The sequence below is a fragment of the Populus trichocarpa genome, chromosome 14 (genome assembly GCF_000002775.5).
Source record: "Populus trichocarpa isolate Nisqually-1 chromosome 14, P.trichocarpa_v4.1, whole genome shotgun sequence".
Taxonomy (NCBI): Eukaryota; Viridiplantae; Streptophyta; class Magnoliopsida; order Malpighiales; family Salicaceae; genus Populus; species Populus trichocarpa.
The window spans coordinates 3014572-3038933 of NC_037298.2; the positions used below are offsets into that span (position 1 = coordinate 3014572).

At 34.5% G+C, this 24362-nt stretch overlaps 2 protein-coding genes across 3 annotated transcripts; one reads left to right on the forward strand and one right to left on the reverse strand.

Annotated features, from left to right (window-relative positions):
• Nucleotides 1-5504: 5504 nt before the first annotated feature.
• LOC18105062 (nitrate regulatory gene2 protein) lies at nucleotides 5505-11046 on the forward strand. Its single transcript, XM_006375073.3, has 4 exons — nucleotides 5505-6861; nucleotides 6979-7163; nucleotides 8337-8557; nucleotides 9989-11046. Exons 1-4 carry the CDS (start codon nucleotides 5691-5693, stop codon nucleotides 10776-10778), a joined length of 2367 nt encoding a protein of 788 aa, XP_006375135.3. The 5' UTR covers nucleotides 5505-5690; the 3' UTR covers nucleotides 10779-11046.
• A 3859-nt stretch (nucleotides 11047-14905) lies between these two features.
• Nucleotides 14906-20398, reverse strand: LOC18105063 (serine/threonine-protein kinase D6PKL1). Of its 2 annotated transcripts, XM_024585080.2 has the most exons (4): nucleotides 19966-20398; nucleotides 19772-19857; nucleotides 17858-19200; nucleotides 14906-15918 (listed from the first exon to the last, which is right to left on the reverse strand). In XM_024585080.2, exons 3-4 carry the CDS (start codon nucleotides 19150-19152, stop codon nucleotides 15024-15026), a joined length of 2190 nt encoding a protein of 729 aa, XP_024440848.2. In that variant the 5' UTR covers nucleotides 19153-19200; nucleotides 19772-19857; nucleotides 19966-20398; the 3' UTR covers nucleotides 14906-15023. The 2 variants fall into 2 exon arrangements, with proteins under 2 accessions (XP_024440848.2, XP_006375136.2); XM_006375074.3 differs by lacking the exon at nucleotides 19772-19857.
• Nucleotides 20399-24362: the final 3964 nt, after the last annotated feature.

The window sequence follows — 24362 nt, forward strand, 5'->3', positions numbered from 1 at the left end:
TGGGATTTTCACGAGTAATGGGGGATCAAGCATTTATAGAAACGGGGAGGGCTAGAGGCCTTAGAGACATACCTCAAGACTTATTTGAGCCTCCCAATTGAGAAACACTTCAAAAACTCTATGTAACCCCTCTCTCTTTTTTTATTGGTTAACAAACTCGATTTTGCTAGGTGATGGAAAAGAAGATTAACTAAAAAAAAGACTGTAGGATTTATTATATAGATTGCCTTTTGACTAACAGACAAATCAAGGCTCACCCTTATCCCTCCCAAGGATGGGGAACTTCGATGGCAAGTTTGTATCTTAAAATTTTATTTCCTGATTACTTGTTAAAGCCCCTGTTTTTCTCTTTTTTGCAGATCTAGTCCTTGTATTTTTTTTAATCACGAGTATCCTTTTTGGGGCAAGGAGCACGAAGGTATAGCCTTTCTACACTTCTGAGCAATCAAATTTGTATTCTCAACTTTGACGGAATAGAGAGTGATTCAGGTATGATAGTGATATTTTTAAAATACTTTTTATTTAGAAATATATTAGAGTAATTTTTTTTATTTTTTAAAAATTATTTTTGATATTAATATATTAAAACTATAAAAAAATTAATTTTTTTAAAAAATATTATTTGGAACGCAAATGAGGTCGTAAACTACCTAGTACTTGTATTTAAATGTACATACTGAAATAAAAGGGTTGCCCAATGCACCGACTGTATAGATAGATGGATGTAAAGGCCTTACTAAAATACTATATAACCTTCTCGAGCCGGGTCTGAAAAAATGTTCCACGTTGGTTTGCTTTTTGAATGAAAACAGTACTATCATTTTCTTTGGATTGCTGCCAACCCTAAATCTGTTTGTTTTCGACTTTTTGTAGTCATCCTGGACGCTGTTAATTACACCGCTGGGAAAATTATTTACTTGCCGCAGCTTTTACACTTCTCTGTTTGCAATTTGGAGCAGCAAATGTGGGCTGTGGGCTGTTTTTACCGTTAAAAAAATATATTAGAAAAGTACTTGAACCTGGCCGTCTTACAGGGTATTATTTTCAAGGAAAGAACAGTACTAATCTTCTGCTTTGAAATATGTGCACTGTGAACTTCCTACCTCGACAGAGCTCAGTCATGGCATCTTGGTTTGGATTCAATAACAAATTTAGGAGACAGAGAAAGGGTTTGGACAATTCGGTCTCTAGCCTTGATTATCGCAGCCCACACCAATTAAGCAGAGCGAAAAGGTGGAAAAACCTTGGGAGAGAAGCTGCCTGAAGAAAAGAATAAAAAGGGAATATCTTGAAAGAAACATTTAAGCTCTTGCAGAATCAGATGCTGACCTAAATAGAATTGGGGTCTGAAAAGGATTGGGAAAAGCCCAGAATACAAACCCTAAGAGAGCAACTTTCAAACCGTCAATTCTTCCATGTAGTGCTTGCAAACCCTAGGCAAGTGCGCAGGACACTGTGTAAAGATGAGGTCCAAGGATGACAAATCGAAAGCAAAAAACTTTCCTTTGAAAGAAGATAAATAATAAAAAGAAGGGAAAAGATGGTTGGGTCCAGCAAGGCTACTAAGACCATGGGGATAGAAAAAACACAATCCTTTCACCGTTTTCAATCTCTGCCTTTCCCTCACACAACAGGTATCCTTTTCACCCCCTACTTTTTTTTCCCGACTCTCTCTACCTTTCCATGCTTTGCATTTGCTTTTAAATAATCATTTTATAACAATCAACCCTAGTTAGATCACTATTCAAAGCAGTGATTTAACTACATTGTATAACACCGTAAGTAATAATTTTTATTACTTTGATCCAGTTTTGAGTTTTTATATTTCAATATTAATTATCTGATTCCGGTTTAATCGGCCTTTTAAAAAGTATTTTTTGTATGAAAAAAAATTAAATTAATGTTTTAAAATGTTTTTTTTAATGATTATGATGTGATGATAATGAAATTAAAAAAATATCATTTTAATTGAAATTTCTTCAAATAAAAACATTATGCACTATATTATCAAACACATTAAGGTATTGTTTGGTTACTGTCATGGGACAGAAGAGATAGAGATAATGGAGATAAAAACGTGTTTGGTTGAAGAGATAGAGACATGAACATAAAAATAAATCCGTCTTTGAGATAATTTTAGAGTGAATTTCTGTATATCTAAAATATAAGATGCAAAATAGACATATCTCCAAAGATAATATATTTTTTTATTTTTTATTCCTAAAATATCTTTGTAAAAAACTATAAATTCCAAAATTATCTAACTAGGTCATACAAGGATAAAAATAGTTATTATCAAAGTTTTAAAACCGAACTCAATGGTTGATCCGGAGCAAAGCTCATGTCACCGGTCGAGGTTCGGGTCATGGGTCGGGTTGACCCGTGCCAGCGTAAGAATAAAAATGATTATTATTATAGTTTTAAAACCCAATTTGGGGGTCAAACCAGGGCAATGTGTGGGTCACGAGTGGGTTGACCATTTACCCGGGTCAACATAAGGACAAAAATAGTTATTATCATAGTTTTAAAATCCGATTTGGGGGTCGACCGGGATAAGGCTTGGGTCAAGTGTTAGGAGGGTCAACTCGGGTTGATGTAAAATAAAAATAGTTATTATCATAGTTTTAAAACTTGATTTGGAGGTCAACCAAGGGCAAGGGTTGGGTCACGAACTAGGAGAGCTGACTTGGGTTAATGTAAGAATAAAAGTTGTTATTATCATAGTTTTAAGACCTGGTTTTGAGTTTGACAAGAGCAAGGCCCAGGTCAAGAGTTGAGAGGGTTAGCAGGTGGATAAAAATAGTTCTTATTATAGTTTTAAAATTCAACTCAAGAGTCGATATGAGGTAAGGTTCGGGTCACGGGTTGGGAGGGCCGACTGAGCAAATCCAATTTTTTTCTAAAAAAAATCAAATTAACCTTTTTTTGACCATTTATTTTTCAAAAAAGTCAATGAGTTTTTGACCCATATTTTATCCCAGGTTGACTTGGATTTTTTATCGGGTCAGGTCGAGTCAATCATTCCTCTATTTTTCTTAAACCGGACCAGTCCAGGCTATGTGTCAACCCATTAAGTCACTTATGATTTTATATTTAAGGTTGCTATAATATTATTAATCTCAACACTCAATATAAACTAAAGTAAAAATAATAATTTGTAATTACTTTCTTAAATATGTAAGTTTGATAACAATATATATTAAACGTAAAATAGACTTTTATTTTATTTTATTCTATCTTGTCCACTATAACCAAACAAAATATAAAGACATTCACTTTGTCTTATCATTAGTAACAAATATAATTATGTTATTGTCTTCTTTTTTGTCTTGTCTCCATTGTTTTTGTTTTTTTTATCTCGGGATAATAACCAAATGCTACCTAAGTGTTTGTGGAGATGTCCATTGTGAAAAAGATTTTTTTAGTTAGATCTTAAACGAGTTTTCACATTATAAAGATTTGTGTTAGGGAGAAATTGCTTTTTTAGCATATTGTTTTGAATCCAAAATTAAAATGGTAAGGTTGAAAAAACTCGTGTACAGTATGTATGTAAATAGTAACTAACACTGTATGTATTCATTCGAAGTAATAATGAATTCATAATGAAAAGGAAATTACAAAAAAAAAAAAAACTAAAAGGTCAACTTTTTCTTGTAACATGGTAGGATAACATTATGGATTCAAGTAGTGTATTGACTATTTTATCCCTCGATGTATTAAAAACTTGGTTTTTTAATTCAATATTTGATGGTATTTTAAGTTTTGAATCTAAGTGTTTTGGTTTTAAATTTTTATTATTGGCACATTTATCAAATTTTAACTTGTTTTTTATTTTATTATTAGATTTATAATCTTGATTTTTTTTAATTTCATTACTCGAGTTTACTGATATTTTTTTTTATTGATTTTATCTTTCTCGTTTGGATTTTTGAGAATTGACGGTTAGTATTTTATTGCTCTATGAAGCCGTTAATATTTTTTTCTTTTTAAAATATAGTTATAACGTTTTATCATTGCTCTTTTACGTTTTAAAAAAATCAGGCTCACCCAATCGCCAGCAAGCTGTCTAGTTGATACTATATTCATTTTTCTTGCCGTAACAATTAATATTCTGGCTATATCGATTGCTTGTGAAGAAAATGAGAGTGTGCTTGAGACGTTGCTTGTAAGAAATTTTGTATTGTTCGGATTATATTTCAAGCTTTTAAAAATCTTTTTCTCCGTTGGAAATGCTTGTAATAATCAAAATTACCAATAAAAGAAAGAACATAATCATGGTTTTGTGAGAAACTTTCTCATTAATGGTTGGCCCATTCTACTAAATACCTAATAATTCAATTTCACGACCCCCCTCCCTTCCCTTTGATAGAGTTAATACTTAATTGACCAATCATGGAAATTTATCAAAATATTATGTAAAATAATGACGCGTTAGAAAAAAAATCAAATTAATAATTCAAGAAAGATCCAAGAAATAAAAAAAGGATATGATTTCCAAGATGAATAGGGGAAATTAAAACAAGTTTTTTTCTCGAAATAAATGTGCAAGGATTAAGTATCAGAATTTAGAATTTTTATTTTTATTTTTATATTTAGTATTATTAGGGGTTTTTATTTTTTTATATTTATAGGTAATATTATTTTATTTTATTTTCTTATTCAATATTATAATAATTCTTTAGTTTTTTTTGTACAGGATGGAGATAAATAAAAATCTAATATTTCAAGTGTCTTTTTGTAGTTATGATGATCTTATTTTTTTAAGATTTTAATCTACAATAAACCTTGTTGATTTTTTAAAATTTTAATATGTAACAAACTCATTTAATTTTTATAATCTTGACTTGTAATAAACTTGTTATAATTTTCTTTTCATCACATAAAGTAACCATCTAAATATAAATAAAAAATAAAAAAAATCAATAACTATAATAATTGCTTAATAATAAATTAACAAGGCCCACACAATTTGACAAAAGATCCCCACCCCCAAAACCCCCATGCCCTCTGCCTTAGCTAGCAAAAAACAAAAAAAAACAAAACAAAAAACACCCCTCCCCTTTTCCTACACTATTCCTTATTATATTACCAACATTAATAAACAATCACTTACCACTAATCTAACATTATTAATTTATTATATCACTAATTACTTCTCCTTTCTAGCATTGGATTTAATGATTAATGAATTTGTTATTCAAATTATCATGCCAAGTTCCCAACAACAAATCTTAAATTCATTAGGCTGATAAAAAAAATAATTTCGTTTGAAATATATATAAATATATTTTTTATTATCAAAGAAAAAAATAAGAAAAATCTTTGATATCAAATAAAAAACTATTAATTTTTAAATATTTCGAATAAAATTTACTTTTACTTTACAAAAACTAATCCAACAATATTTTAATATTTATATATATTATAATAAGTTAATTACAATGAATAAACAAATAAAAAAACAGAGAAAATATAGGAGATGGGGACAGAAACAGCAAACAGTCCAATGAACACCTCCTATAACACCTTACTCTCCTGCTCTCCGCTCTCACTCTCTTACAAAGAATTCAGGCGCCACCACCTGATACGCGCCACCCACCTACATACGCGCCACCGCTAGTATTCTCTACTTAGCTATATAAACTTCACCATTAGTATTCTTTATATAACACTTCCTCTTGTTTCTGAACATGGGCTGCACGGCGTCGAAGCTAGACAACGAGGACACAGTACGGCGGTGCAAGGAGCGCCGCCGCCTAATGAAAGAAGCAGTCTACGCCCGCCACCACTTAGCTGCTGCACACGCAGACTACTGCCGTTCACTCCGAGTCACTGGCTCAGCTCTATCCAATTTCGCAGCTGGTGAATCCCTCTCTGTTTCTGACCAAACCCCTGTTGTTATCCTCCACCCTCCTACAGCAACCAGCCCAACTCCTCCTAGCAATCCTATCCCTCCACGTGTACCACCTTCCCCTTCCCCCTCCCTCCACCCTCCACCACCTCCTCCTCCATTTTCTCCTTCTATAGCTAGCTCTAAACCTCCACATATTCTTTCTTCTTCAAATATTCACTCTAAGTCTAACCGCCACCGCCGCGTCAAGCCTCAGAAGCTTCCTCATATTCTTTCAGAATCAAGCCCTTCAGTCTCTCCGAAATCGAATTATGATTATCCAACTGCTTTTCAAAATCATTCAACTTATTCTACAACGCCTTCTCAAGCTTCTTCTGTATGGAACTGGGAAAATTTCTACCCTCCTTCCCCTCCAGACTCAGAATTCTTCGCTCGAAAAGCCAACCACAACCAACAGCAACAGCATCCCCATTTAGATACTGATGATGGGTCGTCATCAGATGCAGATGAGGATGTTGCAACAGAGAGATTCTCAGAGTATGACTTCTTTAACGAAAAGCAATACACACAGCATAAGAAGCAGCAGCAACAAAATTATAGCGAGACGGAGCAAGAGGAAGTTCAATGCAGTGAATGGGGAGATCATGATCATCTCAGCAACTCAACAACATCATCGGATGAGGATAATGATACTGAGTCCAGATCCGAGATCGGAACCCGGTCCAATTTCGGGCCAGTCAAGCACCCTTCGCAGCAACAACCACATCCACAACAATATGATAATGCTTTTGGTAAGTTGGATAACAAGTCTGAGGCGGGATCCTCGACGACCAGTTACAGGACTGGAGAGGTTTCTAATATGAAAATGGTTGTCAGACATAAGGATTTGAATGAGATTGTTGGGGCTATCAAGGAGAATTTTGACAAGGCGGCTGCTGCTGGAGATCAGGTTTCGGAGATGCTTGAGATCGGTAGAGCTCAGCTTGATAGAAGTTTCCGGCAATTGAAGAGTAAATTTCAAATTTTTCTCAAGGGCTTCTTTTCTTCTACATTTTGTTGAATTGTTCAGTATTTTAGAGTTGATCTTGATTATAATATAATATTGGGTTTTTGTTTAATTGCTGCAGAGACTGTGTATCATTCGAGTAGTGTTTTGAGCAACTTAAGCTCGAGTTGGACTTCAAAGCCACCGTTGGCCGTGAAGTATCGACTCGATACCGGTTCACTGATTGAACCTGGTGGTCCAAGAAGTCTTTGTTCAACCGTAGAACGGTTGTTGGCCTGGGAGAAGAAACTCTACGACGAAGTTAAGGTAAGTTTTGCACCACAAATCGAATGGCTGTGGTTTTTGTCTGAAAAATTAGAAGTACTCTTTTACAATTATTTTTTTTTATCATTTTTTCATCTCTCCCTCTTAATTTACCTTACCAGATTGATGTTTTTGGGGTTAAAAAGGGTGTTGGATTGAGTAGGAAATGCGCTTGTGAGATCAGCGTTAGTCCACCGCAGTTTTTGACTACGATGACCCAACTTGGCCCATTCTCGTCGGTCTCTGTTTGATTTGCTTGATTGCTGTCTGTGTTTTGTTTTAATTATATATTTGAAAGTGTTGAGTGTTTTGTTTTAATTAAAGATATGAAAATATCCTGATAATTAATATATATTACAGTTTTGACATAATTTACAAAAAAATATTGGTTAAAAAAAACTATAATTTTTAGTTTTTTTTCTAAGTAGATAAAAACTATTTCAGTGCAGAATACATGCAAGTGGTTTTTTCTGCAAAAATATCCCCTACCAATCTTAATTATGTGATGGATAGCATCATTCATGGTGGTTAGAAAATTGATATATTTTTTTAAATAAGCACAATTAATTAAAAATAATAACAAAATAGCATAGTTAAAAATCATGTTTTATAATTATGTATAAATTGTGTTATTTTATATGGATATGTATAAATTGTGTTATTTCATTAATTTTTTTAATTGTACTGTTTTATCAATTTTTTTAAAAAAAATTGCCAAAAACCAAAAATAGCTAGAAAATTTCTAGCACTAGCGACGGTTGATGCGATTGATGTATCCGGATTATACCTGTGAAAGCACACGGGTCAGAGCCTGCATGTTGAAGTTTATAAGTAGGAAAGAGGACATGAACCGTCTAAAAAGGTGTTATATCAGGATTATCCCAGCTATTAACAGTTTTTGGATGGTTTGTCATTTTCCTTGAATTACCTGTCTATTGCTTTCATTGTTTTGTTAATGGCTGGAATGCCCTTGACAACCTGTCAGAAGGACAAGGACTAGTGTTGTTTTCTCCAGGAACATGTTAGTGGTCGGTCCACCTAAGAGGGCGCTTTTTTCCCGTCAAGTTGATGCATTTATTGTGCATTATTGCATCTGAATTTTAGTGTCCAGTTGTGTTAGGATTATGTGTTGATGAGTGCTAATGCATAGAACAATTTGGTAATGTGCTTTTGTAGGATAGAGAAGGTGTTAAAATTGAGCATGAGAAGAAGCTGTCGACTCTACAAAGTCAGGAATACAAGGGGGATGAAGCAAAGCTAGACAAGACCAAAGCTGCAATAACAAGACTGCAATCTCTGATTATTGTTACATCTCAGGCTGTTTCTACCACCTCAACGGCCATTATTGGACTTAGAGACAGTGATCTTGTTCCTCAGCTAGTTGAACTCTGTCATGGGTATGCCATTTCATTTTTCAGCTTTTATGAGTAAGTTATGTTTATGCACAAATATGAGATCAATCTGCATCAACAATTTGTGGTGGTTGTGAGGCCGCATAGCTTTAATCGTAATACTGTCCAGTTTCTTGCCCAGGTCAAAATCTTTAAACTATTGCTATAATCAAGAACCATTTCTAAGCAAAGCCGCTAGTACATTCTCAAAAGAGGCATTTTCTACCTGTATATTTCGATTTGAAGAATGTGCCTCTCCCTAGTTGATCTGGTTTCATACTACTGAATTAAATCCTGACTTTCATGATCTAATATCCTCGCTTGAGATAAGACCTTTGCAGCTTGCCTTGGTAGGTGAAGCATTATATGGGGTAGCACTGCTATGCCTGTTGCTTCATCCAGTCTGTATCCACATGTGCATTGCCCTCCTTGACTGCCCATTGCTAAACTACCTCTCAAAATCAGGCAGTGGCCCCAACCCTAGACCTCCCAGTGATTTTGTTTCATCTGATTGGTGGGGCCTTTTGAGGTTAAAGTATGGGTGGAAAGTTTGGTGGAAGGGACTTAAGTATGATATGACCCACCCTGCTGGATTGGTAACCTCTTTTCTTGATGTGGTAAACTCAACAACCATTTATTGCTAGGCTTGTTCTTCTTATGTCATCATTTATCCATCGAATCTATTGACCTTCTGTTTGAGAAGAAATGTTTAAGATTGTAATTGTTTTTTAAAATATTTTTTATATAGAAATATATTAAAATAATATTTTTTTTATTTTTAAAAAATTATTTTTGAGATTAGGATATCAAAACGATTTAAAATATATATAAAAAATTAATTTTTAGTAAAAACAAATTAAATTTTGTAAATATACGGGTTGATTGCCGTTTCCAATCGCCTCCTTTAAGTAAGAGGGCTACTCTAGTGTTGGGTGTACACATGTCACGGCATTATCAGTGCTTTGGTTACTCGATCATGTTTATTATGTTTTGGAATATTTGACCATTTGATTAACAGTCCTAGATTAGGCTACTGTAGATTATGACATCCATTTTACGACATCTGAGGGTTTATTTTACACGTTTGTAGCTTCCAGCTACCTTACAAGGCCTTATGATTGATGGTAACTCGGTGATGCTAGCTTGTGGTCTGCTGTGGTATATAGAGAAAAGTCGGAAAGAGAAATCGGATTAAAGAACTAGCAGGCACCATTATTGTCCATTAAAAGACTGAATATGCTTCTGCCATGAATGGAGGCACTTTAGAACCCAGATGTGACTTGACAGTCATAATCTGATCAGATATATTTGAGAAACATCATCTGCACCATGCCTCTATGGCACCCTGGTGTCTTTGTGATTTGAATGATGAAATTGTGGGCTGCTAAAATGACATCCATCTAGACTGGTATATTTATGGATCTGATTTGAATGCAGGTTCATGTACATGTGGAAGTCAATGCATCAATACCATGAAGTTCAGAACCACATTGTGCAGCAAGTCCGTGGCCTTGTGAACCAATCAGCCAAGGGTGATTCAACTTCTGAATTGCACAAGCAGGCTACACGTGACCTTGAATCAGCTGTTTCTGCTTGGCACTCCAGTTTCTGCCACCTGATAAAGTTCCAACGGGACTTTATTCAATCCATCCATGGCTGGTTCAAGCTCACCCTTATTCCTGTAAGCAATGACAACATGAATGCCAACATGGAACCCTCTGATGTATATGCCTTCTGTGATGAGTGGAAGCTTGCCCTTGACCGTGTCCCTGACACAGTAGCTTCTGAAGCCATCAAGAGCTTTATCAATGTTGTTCATGTGATATCTACAAAACAAACTGAAGAGCTCAAGATTAGAAAGCGAACAGATACTGCATCAAAGGAGCTGGAAAAGAAGGCTTCCTCTCTTCGCAGCTTAGAAAGAAAGTTCTACCACTCATACTCCATGGTTGGCATTGGACCTCCTGATACTGGTGGATCTGATAATGGACAGTTTTTGGATGCTCGTGATCCACTGGCTGAAAAGAAATCAGAGCTTGTAGCCTGTCAGAGGCGTGTGGAAGATGAAATGCTGAGGCATGCTAAGGCAGTAGAGGTGACAAGAGCAATGACACTAAATAACCTTCAGACAGGCCTCCCTGGAGTTTTTCAGGCATTGACCAGTTTTTCTTCCTTGTTTATGGAGGCACTTCAATTGGTATGCAACCGTTCCTACGCCATCAAATAGCATGCATAATTTTTCTACTTGGATCTTCGCGTTAAGCTGGAATTTCATAAGGGCTGGGAATTTTTTGGCTGTGAGCTCTTACGATTATTGTCATTATTTTCTTGGGGGGGTTTTTGACATGTAAATATATGGAACTTTTTTGCGGTTTGGTCATCCTTCTAAGTTTAAAGAGAGTGAAATGTCTCTCTGTACAGGAATTTGCTTGGATTGTAGTATCAGGGTTTCACAATTTCAGCGTGATTAATAAATTAATACTTCTTTTTCCTCATGATTTTTGCTTTCACTGTTCTAGCTCCTTGGCATTCGTTACTTTGTAATGTGGAATCTATTATATCTTGACCGCTAACCTTCTACGAAAAAAACTTGAATTACCAATTATCTTAACAATTTGGATAATGAATTTTTAAAAATTTTAGAGAATGAGTAATTTGGAGAATTACCTGTAAACAGGAGGAAAAAAAAATCGGGCATCTCAAATTACTTGAATTATATTTTTAATTTATTTTTAAATTTTTGAAATTAATGTGCTTGTGATTTTCCTTAAATCTAATTTTGGAGAGTCAAAACTTTTCTAGGATCTAATCTTATTTGTCCAGTTAATTAAGAATTTTAGAGGAATTTTGGCTAAACAATTAGTGGGTTCAAGATTCAGGTTATCCAAATTATCCGAAATATAAATAAGATAAAATGTAATTCAAAAAATTAAAACTTATTTTAAGTCAGAGAATTTACATAAAAAAATAAAATTCGGATAATTCAAAAAACTATCTGAAATAGCTCCTTTTTATCCAATACTTACCTCTACCAGCTCATGAGCACACTTTTTAATGGAGGACATGCTTAAAATCAGTTGAAAATAGACTTTATAATAATAATGTATAAAAATTGGTTAAAATATTTAAAGTATTAGAATTCTTAAACCCTAAAATTACAGCTGCAACTGTAAGTAAATAAAGAGAAAACTCTATATTTTCTGAAAAGTTTATGATTCAATAATTTACCAAAAAAAAAAATAACACACCCGACCTAACAAAAAAAAAATAAAGTCAAATAAAAAGAGTGATTAAAATTCAAAATTAATAAGAAAAATAATTGAAAAAAACAAGATTTTCTAGATCTAATTTGAAGATCTTCCGGACCTAGCTGGTTACAGCAAACCACCCTCTTATAAAATTAAGTCTGGCAAAATATGAACACGATGCAACAATCAAATATAAAGCCAGGCTACATGTTCTGACTTGTAACACATTTGATGTCATCTAATCATTGAAATGAAATAAAAATATATACTAATTTGAAATTGTTTCTCAGAAGAATCCCTTTTCCATTCAAATCCAGTGATGCAAGGCAATTAAAAAATAAAGTGAAAAAAAAAAGGAAGACAAAGTGGTTTAGATTTGAGAATCCCATGCACGTTATACAGCTTCATTGCAGAAATCTAATTAAATTAACTTATAATTTTAGCTTTTTAAAGCCAATGATCTTACATTTCACCGGCAAGCAATAAACCTAACGAATAATAATATAATTGAACAGCCAGTTTAGTGGTCAGGTCCTCACTCATTCACTGAACAGTTCAGTCCGCAACATATATTATATATATAGCATTCTGCACTGACGATGTTGCTTGTTGAAAAGCAAACCTCGGTCATCTTCTCCAACTACAATTATTAGATTATTTACCTTCTGGGAAAAAAAATCCAGTTACTTTATGTATTTTCTTACCTTGGATCTGAAGCCCTCTGCACGTCTTCTTTGTATAACAGCAAGAATCAGATCCTACCAAGCACTTGATGTCTGTTATGGAATCAAATGCTTGCTAACTTGCTTGACTTAAATAATCCTGTTGCTGGACTAGAAGATGATGGGGTGGGTTAAAAATATGGAAAGATTGGAAAAAATGGCCGTCTTTAATCCAAGTCATGTTACTTTACCAATTCTGACTCGTTATCCGATGCCTGGCAGCAGTAACAAGAACATATTAGCTGGAAACAGCTGAGGAGATGATTGAGATCTTCGGGTGACCTTATAAGCCAATATACCTCAAGGTTTTTCTTTTCTTTTTCTTTACTTTTTATAATATTCATGAGGCTAGGTTCAAGATCCGGGTTGAAAATTATCTGAGTTAACTTCCAAGCTAGTAAATCAACCTAAATTTATTTAAAAATGATATTATTCTGGATAAAAACTTCAAAAATTTTTGGAATTATCCAACCGAGTTTTACTTGGATCATGAGTTGAGTAGTTCAATGATATGTATTTTACCATGTCAACTTCTTAAACAGTTTAAAAACAAAACCAGTTGGGCACGCTTTTATAACTATGCCTTTTTGTTTGATAAATTAAGGCAACAAGCCAACAACTAGCAAAATTTTTTATTATTATTGTGGATGTCCGGGTCAGCTTGCACGCATCTCAACTAATCTCACGGGCCCTGAAGTTAACGATTATATAAGCCTCCAGTAGCCATCATATTAACAACCACAAAACTCGAACATGAAATTATAGGAAAAACAAATATTTTAATCTTAAGTTCTTATCACTAGACCACCTGCTAGATTTCTATCAGCAAATGTTACATAAACCAGTTACTAGCTAGCGTGTATGATTTCTTCATCCTCGCATAATTGCTGTTCGCCTGTTCCTACTACTAGCGTCTTCAAAGCAATCCAGTCAACTTTCCCAAGTTCAGGTACGATACAGGGCGTGTCAGATAATCACCAAACGGGCGATCACTTTCAAAACCACCATGACAGATTTGCTGATATTTAGACACCAGAAGAGGTAAAAAGGACTCCGCAAGAAGTGAAGCTGTAGCGTCCAGATGCATGTATCAATGGTGGGATAGAGGAGCAGGCAGGGGACCAAACTAATTGACGTAAAGAAAAGGCAAAAGAAAGGTATAAATGGGTGGGCCTTAAATTTCTAATACGATATCTTTTTGCCTTGAAAGAGTAACACACAGGTTTTTGTCAATTTCATGCACGCTACGACAGCTGCTACAGGGGGAGATGCTTAATTTTTCAGTCATTGGAGCAGAGGTTGAATCTGGATATATCTCCTGCTTCGTTAATGGTAAATGGAACCCTGCAGGCTTGTAATTAGGAGTAGCAAAGCCGAGGAAGTTTTCACGGAAGTTTCCTAACCTCCATACGTGGCTTCCATTTCTGTCAAAGGCAACTTTCAATCATCTTGCGGCTCTAGAAATGAAAAATAAAATTATAGAAAATTATTTAATATTATTATTAAAAATAAATACTTGTAAAATTAAAAATAAATTAAATATTAAAATATTTATTTGAGATTGTAATTATTTCATAGAACGTAAATCAAAATAATTTATGAAAAAAAAAATCAAAATCTAGTAAAAATTGAAAAAAAAATATATAATATATATATATATATATATATTAAAAATTCACTAAACAGCGAGATAGAATATCCCAGTATTTTTAGACGTATAAGGTAATAATTAGGAGAAAAAGCAATTTATGAAGAGAAATTTAAAATCTAATAAATATTAAATTAAAAAGAGAGAAATGTGGAGAGAGAGAAATCACTGTTCATATCCCAGCCTTTTTAGAAGTATTAGGTAATAATTAGGAGAAAGAGCTACATAGATTATTTTAAAAATATATTGAAAAATTATAAACAAATTAAATTAATTAAATATTTAAATTCAGTTAATAAAAGTCCATTGGATCGCGAGATATCCTACCCCGTCTCCATATTGCAATATTTCCGAGTATTTCTACCACCTCCATGCCCGTCTCCATGGAAACTAAAGTTCCTCCACGCCCAGCTTCATCCGGGTAAAGGGGACAGACCTCCATGAAACCAGGTTTTCATGATTGTCATCACTATCACCAACCGGAATATTTTAACCATTGGTTTATTTGAGATCCGCCAATGGAAACCCCCCTCATTCAATGAATAAAATTTTTAGCATTACTCAGTAATGAAACTGGTAAAACCTGGCCATTAATATCATTTAGTTCTTAAAAATGCCACTCGACTAAGAATACTAAGTTTGTAATGATTCAAATGGATCGTGATGCTCAACCACTAAAACCCAATGGGCGAAACCTAAACTACTCTGTAAATTAAAGCTACTGATTTCCAACTGATGCTTTATCCTCTTATGAGGAAGGTGATTATCAGAACAGGGTAATGCAGGCATGTTCTTGTAAGATTAACAAATGACACATTTACTATACAGGCTGAATACAGCTAAACAAGCCTGTACTAAAAGAACTCAAAGTCCAGATAATTACCCCCAGGCCTCGCGTCTGTCCCAGCCATCCTCCTTTTGCTGCTGCTGCCAACAATGCCGACCCCAATTTTGTCGACTGCCCCAGACTTGACAGGAGGCGGCTCAGTTTCCACTGGTCTTGGCACTTCGGGTGGCGTGCTACACCTAATTAGAGCCCAATTCACACCTTCAAAGAAAGGGTGCTGCTTGATCTCAGTTGCGCCCCTCTTCACCCCTAACCTGTGTTGAGGTTCCTTCACCAGTAAGCCTCGGATCAAATCTCGACTAGCATAACTAGTTGCTGGTGAATCTGGGAATCTAAGCTGCTGCCCGACCACATTGAACAGGGTAGCTCGGTTTCCTGAACCCTTGAATGGGGTTTTACCATATAATAGCTCATGCAAGAAAATGCCAAATGTCCACCAATCAACTGCACTGCCATGCCCTTCTCCCTTGATGATTTCAGGGGCCAGGTATTCATGGGTACCAACAAAGGACATGGACCGAGCAGCTGTCGGTTCTGCCACGAGTTCTGGAAGTGAACTAATTTGCAGCCCAAGATCTTTTCCAGGTTTTCTGTTTTTTTTCTTACTTTTCTGAGGGAAGATACGAGGCACAAAACATGAAGGTAGGATGCAAGCCGACGAAGGCTCAATACAGGCAGGCTGAACACAGAATGCACCACCAACAGCTCGTTTTGAAGGGTCAGAATCAAATGAGGTTCTTATCAGGGTTGGTGAAACTGCACATCTAAGGGAAAGGTCAAAGTCTGAAAGCATTATGTGGCCATCATCACGGACAAGGACATTTTCAGGTTTCAAGTCTCTGTAAACAACTCCAAGCATGTGAAGATATTCAAGTGCCAATAAAACCTCTGCTGCATAAAATCTGCACACATTAAGAAAGCAATTACTAAATAGTTTCTCGGCTCAAAATTACTAATGTTGGCAAAAATTAGATGGTGATCAAATCAAAAAAGGGAGAGCTGGAGGGTAGGAGAGAACATTTTGCAGCAGAAATAGTATTTATCCTTGATGAGGGGACAATCTATTTTGTTCCTAAAATATCATGGAAGGAAATCGATCTGACTCCAGAGGGATCCCTCCATTTCATAGTTATCAGCAAAAACCTAACATCAAGATCTAGTTTGGGACATTATTTGAACGTAGTTGATAGGTAACTTGTGCAGTCCAAAAGTATGAAGCTTCATGTACAGGAATGTTTACTACACATTGGGGGCTACAAAGAGGTAGAGATAGATTTCAATCGTTTCATAGGGGTTGGAATATTGAACTGAGCCATAATTTTGTTTCCAAAGCATTCAGAATAGGTACTCTAGTGAGCTAGCATCACTTGTTGTGCGTGAGATCTTACAACAGTGACTGGAGCATTTTACCATATAAATGAGGCAGCATTCTCAAGATCCTGTTAGATAGAAGACAAACGCAACACTCTCAGTCCTGAGAGTACTTTAGATTGTGAAAGAGGAGATTGGTGATGCTGCCATCCTATAGGAAGGAAACTTGCATGTAAAATTTCAACAGGGCCAAGAATTGGAAATTGAAATTAGACAATATCAGGGAGAGTCAAAGTCTGAACTCTGAAATTGGTTTCAATTAAGGCAGCCCAATATGACACGGTACATTTCTGTTCCACTGATCTCCTTTAAGTGCATGCCCTCCCTAGACTAGATCTGAATGCTATTGTCATCCCAATGCGAGAAAGAAATGTGAAAGGAAACAACAGCTAGTGACAACAAAACTCGTTCATTTCCCATCCCTGCATTGGTATGTGGGCTAAAATATGACAGCGTTAATCAATGGAAGACATCTGCATTTAATATTTTGAAAACAAATACTATGGAAGCTACATAAGTCCACTGCGTTTAACATTTTAGAATTTGATCCAATTTTCTACAAGCTTAATCATCTCTTCTATGCTTACCTTTTTCCACGTTCGTTTAATATTTCACTGGTTTTCATCCCTGATAACTTGAAGGACACAGAAACTCATACATGGAGATTTTAATTTTATACTTACATGAGGAAATATAATGAATTATCCACTAAAAGAAACTATGATGCTATGTTTCCATCTTGGCAATTCACTACAGTAACAGGCACTATATACAAGCAATCAAATTTGAACTGTGGTAAAAACCCATCTACATGTGCCTTTCTAGCCTTTCATTTTGTACACAGTTTAAGCATTAACAATGAGTGAATAAAAAATCATGGAATTGTCCACTAAAAGAAATTATGATGCTATGTTTCCATCTTTGCAATTCACTACAGTAACAGGCGCTATTTACAAGCAATCAAGTTTGAACTGTGGTAAAAACCCATTTACACGTGCCTTTCTGCCTTTCATTTTGCACACAGTTTAAGCATCAACGATGAGTGAAAAAAATAATCATGGAGATGGTTTTCCTAAGCAGTCTGAGATGATAGCATGGAGTGGAAAATTTTCTAGTGATGTTGACTAGACACAGCTAGGAAAATTATTGTTTTAGGTTTTGAAGTGATCTAGCTTTGTTAACAAGGAAAAGGGTTCTGAACAATCAATTAGTTTATTCTCATAACTATAACATGATGGTCCCATTAACTTTTAACTATGAAAAAATTTGAAAACCATGCACCTCCAACAAAATTTAAAAACTTAGCAGCACACAACTTCTAACCTGATGTTTAATCACATGCTGCGAAGCAAGGCATAGTAGGAAATGGCATAAAGGAAGAGAACTAAAGACACCACTCTTTGTTCAAAATGATCAAATAAATAAATGCTGCAGGTAATGGAGAGAATGCTGCTAGACTAAAAAACATACCTTGCAGCATACTCAGAAAAATGTTTCCCAGGTTGTCGTTGCCTCAGAGTGTGCAGATCACCTCCTGGACAGTATTCCATTACCAAACATGAGAATCTGTCTGTCTCAAAATGAGTATACAAAGTCGGCAGAAATGGATGATCCAACAACTGCAAAATCTCCCTTTCTGTCTGAGCCCTTGTCAACTTTTTCCTGCTTGCAAGGGAAGCCTTGTCCATTACTTTCATTGCAAAAAAACACCGAGTCCCGCTCAGCTCTGAGAGATAAACACTGCCAATGTCACCACACCCAAGCCGTTTGAATAATCTAAAGTGATTCATACCCAAAAATCCATCCCGTGTTCGAATGGCAAGAATAGCCTTCCACCTAGGATCATTTCCTTTGTGAGGCTTATTTGCACTCCCAGTAATATTGCTCCAATTACTGTCATCACTAAGGCCACTGCTGTCACTTGCTCGACTAACACTAGTCTTTGCACTTTCAAGTGAATCCCCTCTAACACTCCCTTTTGTGCTCTCACAGTTTCTATCTATACTAAGCATGCCATCACTTGTAATAGCATCACTCCGATATGTACTGGCGCAGCTATTGACAATGCTCATAGCTGTGACAACACCAGTACTGTCAATGCTGCTATGTGGACTCACATCACCACTAGGAGGCAATGAGGTGTCCCACACACAATCGTTCTCTTCTGAATCAGGTGGAAGGAGAGAGTTTTCTGTATTTTGTGATGCACGAGGAACTGAAAATGGAGTAGGCAATGCAACTAAGTCATTAGTTTCTTCAACCAAACTTTCTGCTGGAGAAAGAACCACCAGGCTTGGTTTTTTGGGTGGAACCCTGATTGAAAGATCTTCTAGAAAAGGCCCCTTCACAGACATACTCTTCACAAGGCATCGAGGCTCAGCTTTCTTTTGACCGATTGGTACATACACTGTTTTCATTATTAGATCTGTATCAATAGGTTCAGGTGGATGACTTGCCCCGGAGAAAGAACCAGGGCAACCTTCATCAAAGTAATCACCACTGCCCTTAGAAGTAACAACATCAGGCATCAACTCTTCTTCAATAATTGCAGAGACTTTTCCTTTCCAAGGTCTAACAGGCACAGGAAAGTCCGTAATTTGGGGTTGTTTTACGTTAAATCGCCCCGCCACATCTCTTACCAGACCTGTCTGCAGCTTGGGTGCCTGGCTCGCTTCTCTCCCAGACACTACATAAGCATTTATCGATACCTGACTCACAACAGGCAGTTTCACAGGAAGAGCCTTCGATTCTGCAACCCTTTCCATATTATGAAATTAATAATATTACATGGATTGATCCTTCTGCTGATAAACCTGCAAATGGAGATCAAAGAGTCCACTAATCATTAGGCACTTTGAACAGCCCGTATTTATTTATCCAAACAACATCCGCAGAGTCATGTTATTCTTAGGAAAAACATAATATGATTACCTCTTGTTCAAGCACAATCAAGACAAGCAGAAATATAGATATCATCAATCAAAATTTTCTTCAAAGAAGAACACAAAAGAATCTCAAAGCAATTCACCCACCACCCAATCTACTACCTAATTTTCGATTCGGGGGTCACTAAATCTCTTTTATTCCATTGATTTCCTAGCTGTTTAGATTTTTGAACAACACATTTATGCTAGAACTAAAAAAAAAACTTGGAAATGTCATTAAACAAATTAGATATAATCACCAACCGTTTTGTACAAGGCAGTTGAGCAAAAAAAAACCTAACCTCCAAATCTGACTGCATCAAGCATCTAAAAATTCAATAAACGAAAAAAAAACTCTTAACTTCATTCACAATCAACTGCAATAAAGTAACAAAAGGCAAAGAAATGTGGAATTCGATGAACTTGCTTTGCGATTATCCCCCTTACCACCGTTCCTTACCTTAAAAAACCCTTTAATTCCACGCAATAACATAAAAAGTCAAAATAAAAATCCAAAATTCTGAAGCAGGGAGAGATCTCGAAACCCTAGATAGAAATTAAACAAAGCAAGAGGAAGGAACAACCGAACAGCATTTAACCAGAAACAAAGAGAACATAACAAAATAAATAATTAAAAATTATATAAAAAGGCACCTGTTAAACAAATAAACGAAAATGAAAAAGAATCTTGTACGGCAGAATTATGCTGAGAGACAGAAGACAGCTGGAATTTTTTTCCTCTTCTTGTTTCTCTCTTTCTAAAAGCTTAGAAATGAAACTAAATTAATAAGAGTCCTGCTTATTCTCGCACCCTATCTCTAAAACACACACTTTCTCTCTCTAAATCTCTCAAAATTTTGCTAGCTCTCTCCCTGGAATGCTCCGACAGGGTAGCTCGGCTGCAAGAAAAGCTTTGGTTGATGGTTGCAGGGAGTAGTATTTGCTTTAGCTTTTCTTTCGCTACTTTGTATGGATGGGCAGCAGGGAAGTACTGTGGCGCTAGTGTTGTTGAAGTGCTGGCTTTTCCTCCTTTTTTTTTCTTTTCAGTTGCTGCTGAGGGAGAGAAGATGAGAGGGTGGGGGGGACCAGTGTGTACTGGGTGTGGGATCCACTGTGTTTGTGCTTTAAGCTACACAAATCTCCCTCTCTTGGTTTTGCAGGATCGGGTTTGGATTCTCCATTTTCGTTTTATTTCTCACTCCCGTTTTTAGCGCGTGTTAGATATCTTTTTGTTTTTGATATTTCACTCCGTATAAACCATAGTTATCAGAATTTTAGTGTTGATTGAACCACGGTATAGACAATTTTAACCTTTTGGAAAAAGAGATGTTATCTAATTGTTTTTTTTTTAAATAGTTTTTTTTCGCTTTTTTAAAAAACTATTATAGTTAAATTTCAAATACTCTAGTCTAGACAGCAAGGAGTCGTTCGATTCACCTTTTAAGTTTTATATATATATATTTACTAATATCGGTTTTTTTGAAGGATATTTGAAAGAATTCTAAGTATATGATTCTGAAATAGTATCAGTCAATAAATATATAATTTTTTTTTCTATGAAAAATATCCATTCGTGGAATTAAAAATCATTTATTGATGAGCTATTATTATCTTTTATTTTTAAAATAAGTTATTTTTACTTTTAACTTCTTGCATTTTCTTGTGTTTTGCCATCCTTGTAATAAAAATTTGCTTTTTAAATGTTATCAGTTTGTGTGTTATAAATTTTAAAATTATTAAAGATATACCTTGTTTTTAATTTTAGAATTTCAAATGATTAATTAAGATGTATATAAACTGGTTTGAATATTTACAATTAAAAAAAAAAAAGCAGGAAGGGTTGCTCGATCAAAACACAGACAAAATGTCAAATATGGACGCATTGATACTGAGAAAGCGAGGCGACTGGGTGCATCAGGTAAGTGGCGTATTTGCAACTCAAAGCATCACCTTTTACCAAAGCCTTGCCTGGTAACCGCTCAGCAAGAATTCATCGACAACTACTCGTCCCTTTCAAACGTTGAAATTAGAATATCAAAAGGTCTCAAGACATTTTTCCTATTTACCTTCTGTCAATGTTCCTGGTTCGAGGAGTTCATGTACCGAGATAGATCACCATGATATAATAAAATAACCTCTCTTTTTTATTTTTTTTGCACCAAAAACTATTCCAGCAATCTCTGGGGTGTTGGATCCGATGGTGAAGTATACTTTTCATAGTGTATTTATTTGGCAATGTGATTTAACATGTTTTTTAAAATATATTAAATTGATATTTTTTAGATATTATTTTGCTGATTTTAATATATTAATATAAAAATTAAATAAAAAATTATTTTTATATATTTTTATTAAAAAATACATTTAAAAAAAATATCTTGTGCCAAAATTAAAAGAAGAAAAGAGAAGATCAATTTAGTTCCTAACTAATGTACTCATTTTCAATTACATTGCAAAATTGTAAAATTTAATAGTTAAGAGCTTGTTTGGTAGTGTGGTTGCGGGTGATTTTCAAATAACTTTTCGTGCTAAAATGCATGTCAATGATATTTTTTTATTTTTTAAAAATTATTTTTGACATCAGCACATCAAAACGATCCAAAACGTACAAACCATATTAAATTTTAGCAAAATAAATAATTTCAAATTTTTTAGGAACACGGGTTAAACCACGTTCCCAAATATTCGTAAGTCTTAAATATTTCTCACATTTTTACTAACATCTTTTCATGAAATCTTTTTCAATATGTTTAATAAGATAAATATTTATTTTACGCAATATAAAAAAAGAATAAAAAAATTTCTCAACAATGAAATTACGAGTATAATTATGATAGTTCAGTACATTATTGGAATGTGTTGGAAAGAGCTACAAAAGCAAGTTTGTATTTGACAATGAGCATTATTAAAGTATATTTGTTTTTTTTCTAAAAATTGCTTTTAAATTTTTTTATTTTGTTTTGTTTTTGATTAACTTTTTTATATATATATTATCTTGATATACGGATATTAAGATAAATTTTAAAAAATAAAAATATATTATAAACAAAAATTATTTTTTTAAAAGAATTACTATTCAAAAATACTTTACTGACATTGTCCAGAGGATCTGTGTACAAGAGAATGATGACGGCCAAGATAAGGATAAAACAGAGGTCAATTTGGATATTATGCCCTGTTTCAGAGAGTACAGGTTAAACAGAGATTTTCTAAAGTTTAATTTATTTTTTTAATACTTTTTTAACTGTTTATATACGTGGTCGTTAAAAAATAAATTTTAAAAATAAAAATTATTATTTTAATATAAAGTTTTAAAAAACAACTAGTACAATATCAATATCAAGACACTTGCAAAGACACTGGTCACGCGTGCATGGTCAATTCCTAACGTGGCAGTCAATAATTAACAAAAAGTGTAAGCAAAAAACGGTAGATGTCTGGACCGTGATCAGATAGGGGCAAATATTATATCAGAAGAAATAAAAAGGGAGGGAGTCGTCAGCTTCTCACTGTGCCTTGGTGGTCCAGATTGTTGTCACCTCAGACAATTATTTTCTGCCTCTGGAAATTCCGATCCAGAACGGTAAAGAGCTTGAATTATTACAACCCTGTTTTGGAGTGGGATGAATTTTGTTTTTAAAAAATAGGTTTGTTTTTTAAAAATATATTAAATTATTATTTTAATGTATTAATATTGAAAATTAAAAATAATATTTTTTAAACAAAAAATATTCTTAAAAAAAGACTACAATGCTAGAACGCATACTCATCTTACATGTCAATGTATTAAAATAGTATATTTTATTTAAAAAAATATTTGATATTAAATTAGATATAATTAATAGAGTTAATTAAATTATTTTTCAAAGCCTTTCAAATTTAAAATCATAATATGAATATCGAGTTTCAATCCACCATATATTATTTAGATTAAATTTCTTAAAATATATATATATATATATATATAAAATCCCTCACGTACTCTTGTTCTTCTCTCCTGGAGGTTTTCGTTTGGAGCCTGTGGTTCTAGTAACTAGTAATTTATTTCTTTTTTCCCGCATCAGTTTACAGTCCTACGGCTTTTTGACCAAGATTTCCTACAATATATTCGAATGCTTGCGACTGGAGAAAACTGGTCAAAGCAACTGTTTCAAATGGGAATCCAACAAAGCTTGATTTCATAGACCAAATTCAATTCCCTTCACGTTCACCTAGTCAAGAAAGGAAGATTATTGAATGTGACTAAATCTGGCTCACTTGCCTGACATTATCCCAACACAGTATGTAGATAAAGCTAAGGAGAACCATAAAACTGGTTAACTGGGAAAATTAAAAATAAAAAAAGAAAAAAAAGTGGATGATGAGGATCATGATTGGAAAACTTTATTTCTTTGATGGTCACGATCAATATTGGACAAGTTGTCATGTGGGTGAGTGAGTGGGTCTCCAGTCCCATGAAAGCTATGCTTAGCGAGTAAAATGATTAGCTCAATACATACTTCCTGCCAATGCTGCTGCTCAAATGCTAATTTAGTGTTTTGGGAGTTGTGTTTTAAAATATTTTTTAAAAATAATATTTTTTAAAAATATAAATAAAAACACTAAAGAATTAATTTAAAATTAAAAAAATTAAAGAATCATGAAACGTGGATTTTACTGTAAAACCAAATATCCCCTGCACCCACATTTCCAGAAACCAAGAAACAAGCATTTTGTAGCCATCTTTATCTTGTGGGTCTTGCATGTTGTTGCCCTTTCTTTATGAAAAGTTGGAGATTAGAGTATTGGAATTGGAAAAAGAAGCATTGAAAGTGGGCTCTTTCATGATTTATCTCTCACTTGAGAATTTCTTGGTCCACAAATGACTTTTTCAGTGGGTGTGTGTTCTTAGTTGGTGGGATTTACCTTTGAATCATGCACTAAATAAGGAGCCTGAGTGTACTTTTTTTTGTGTTTCTTGGAGGGGGAGAGATGACTGGCACTGCTTCTAGTTAGTTCTAATAATTTTCAAGTACACTAACATCTCTAAAAGATTAGCCGATTCGAAGCCT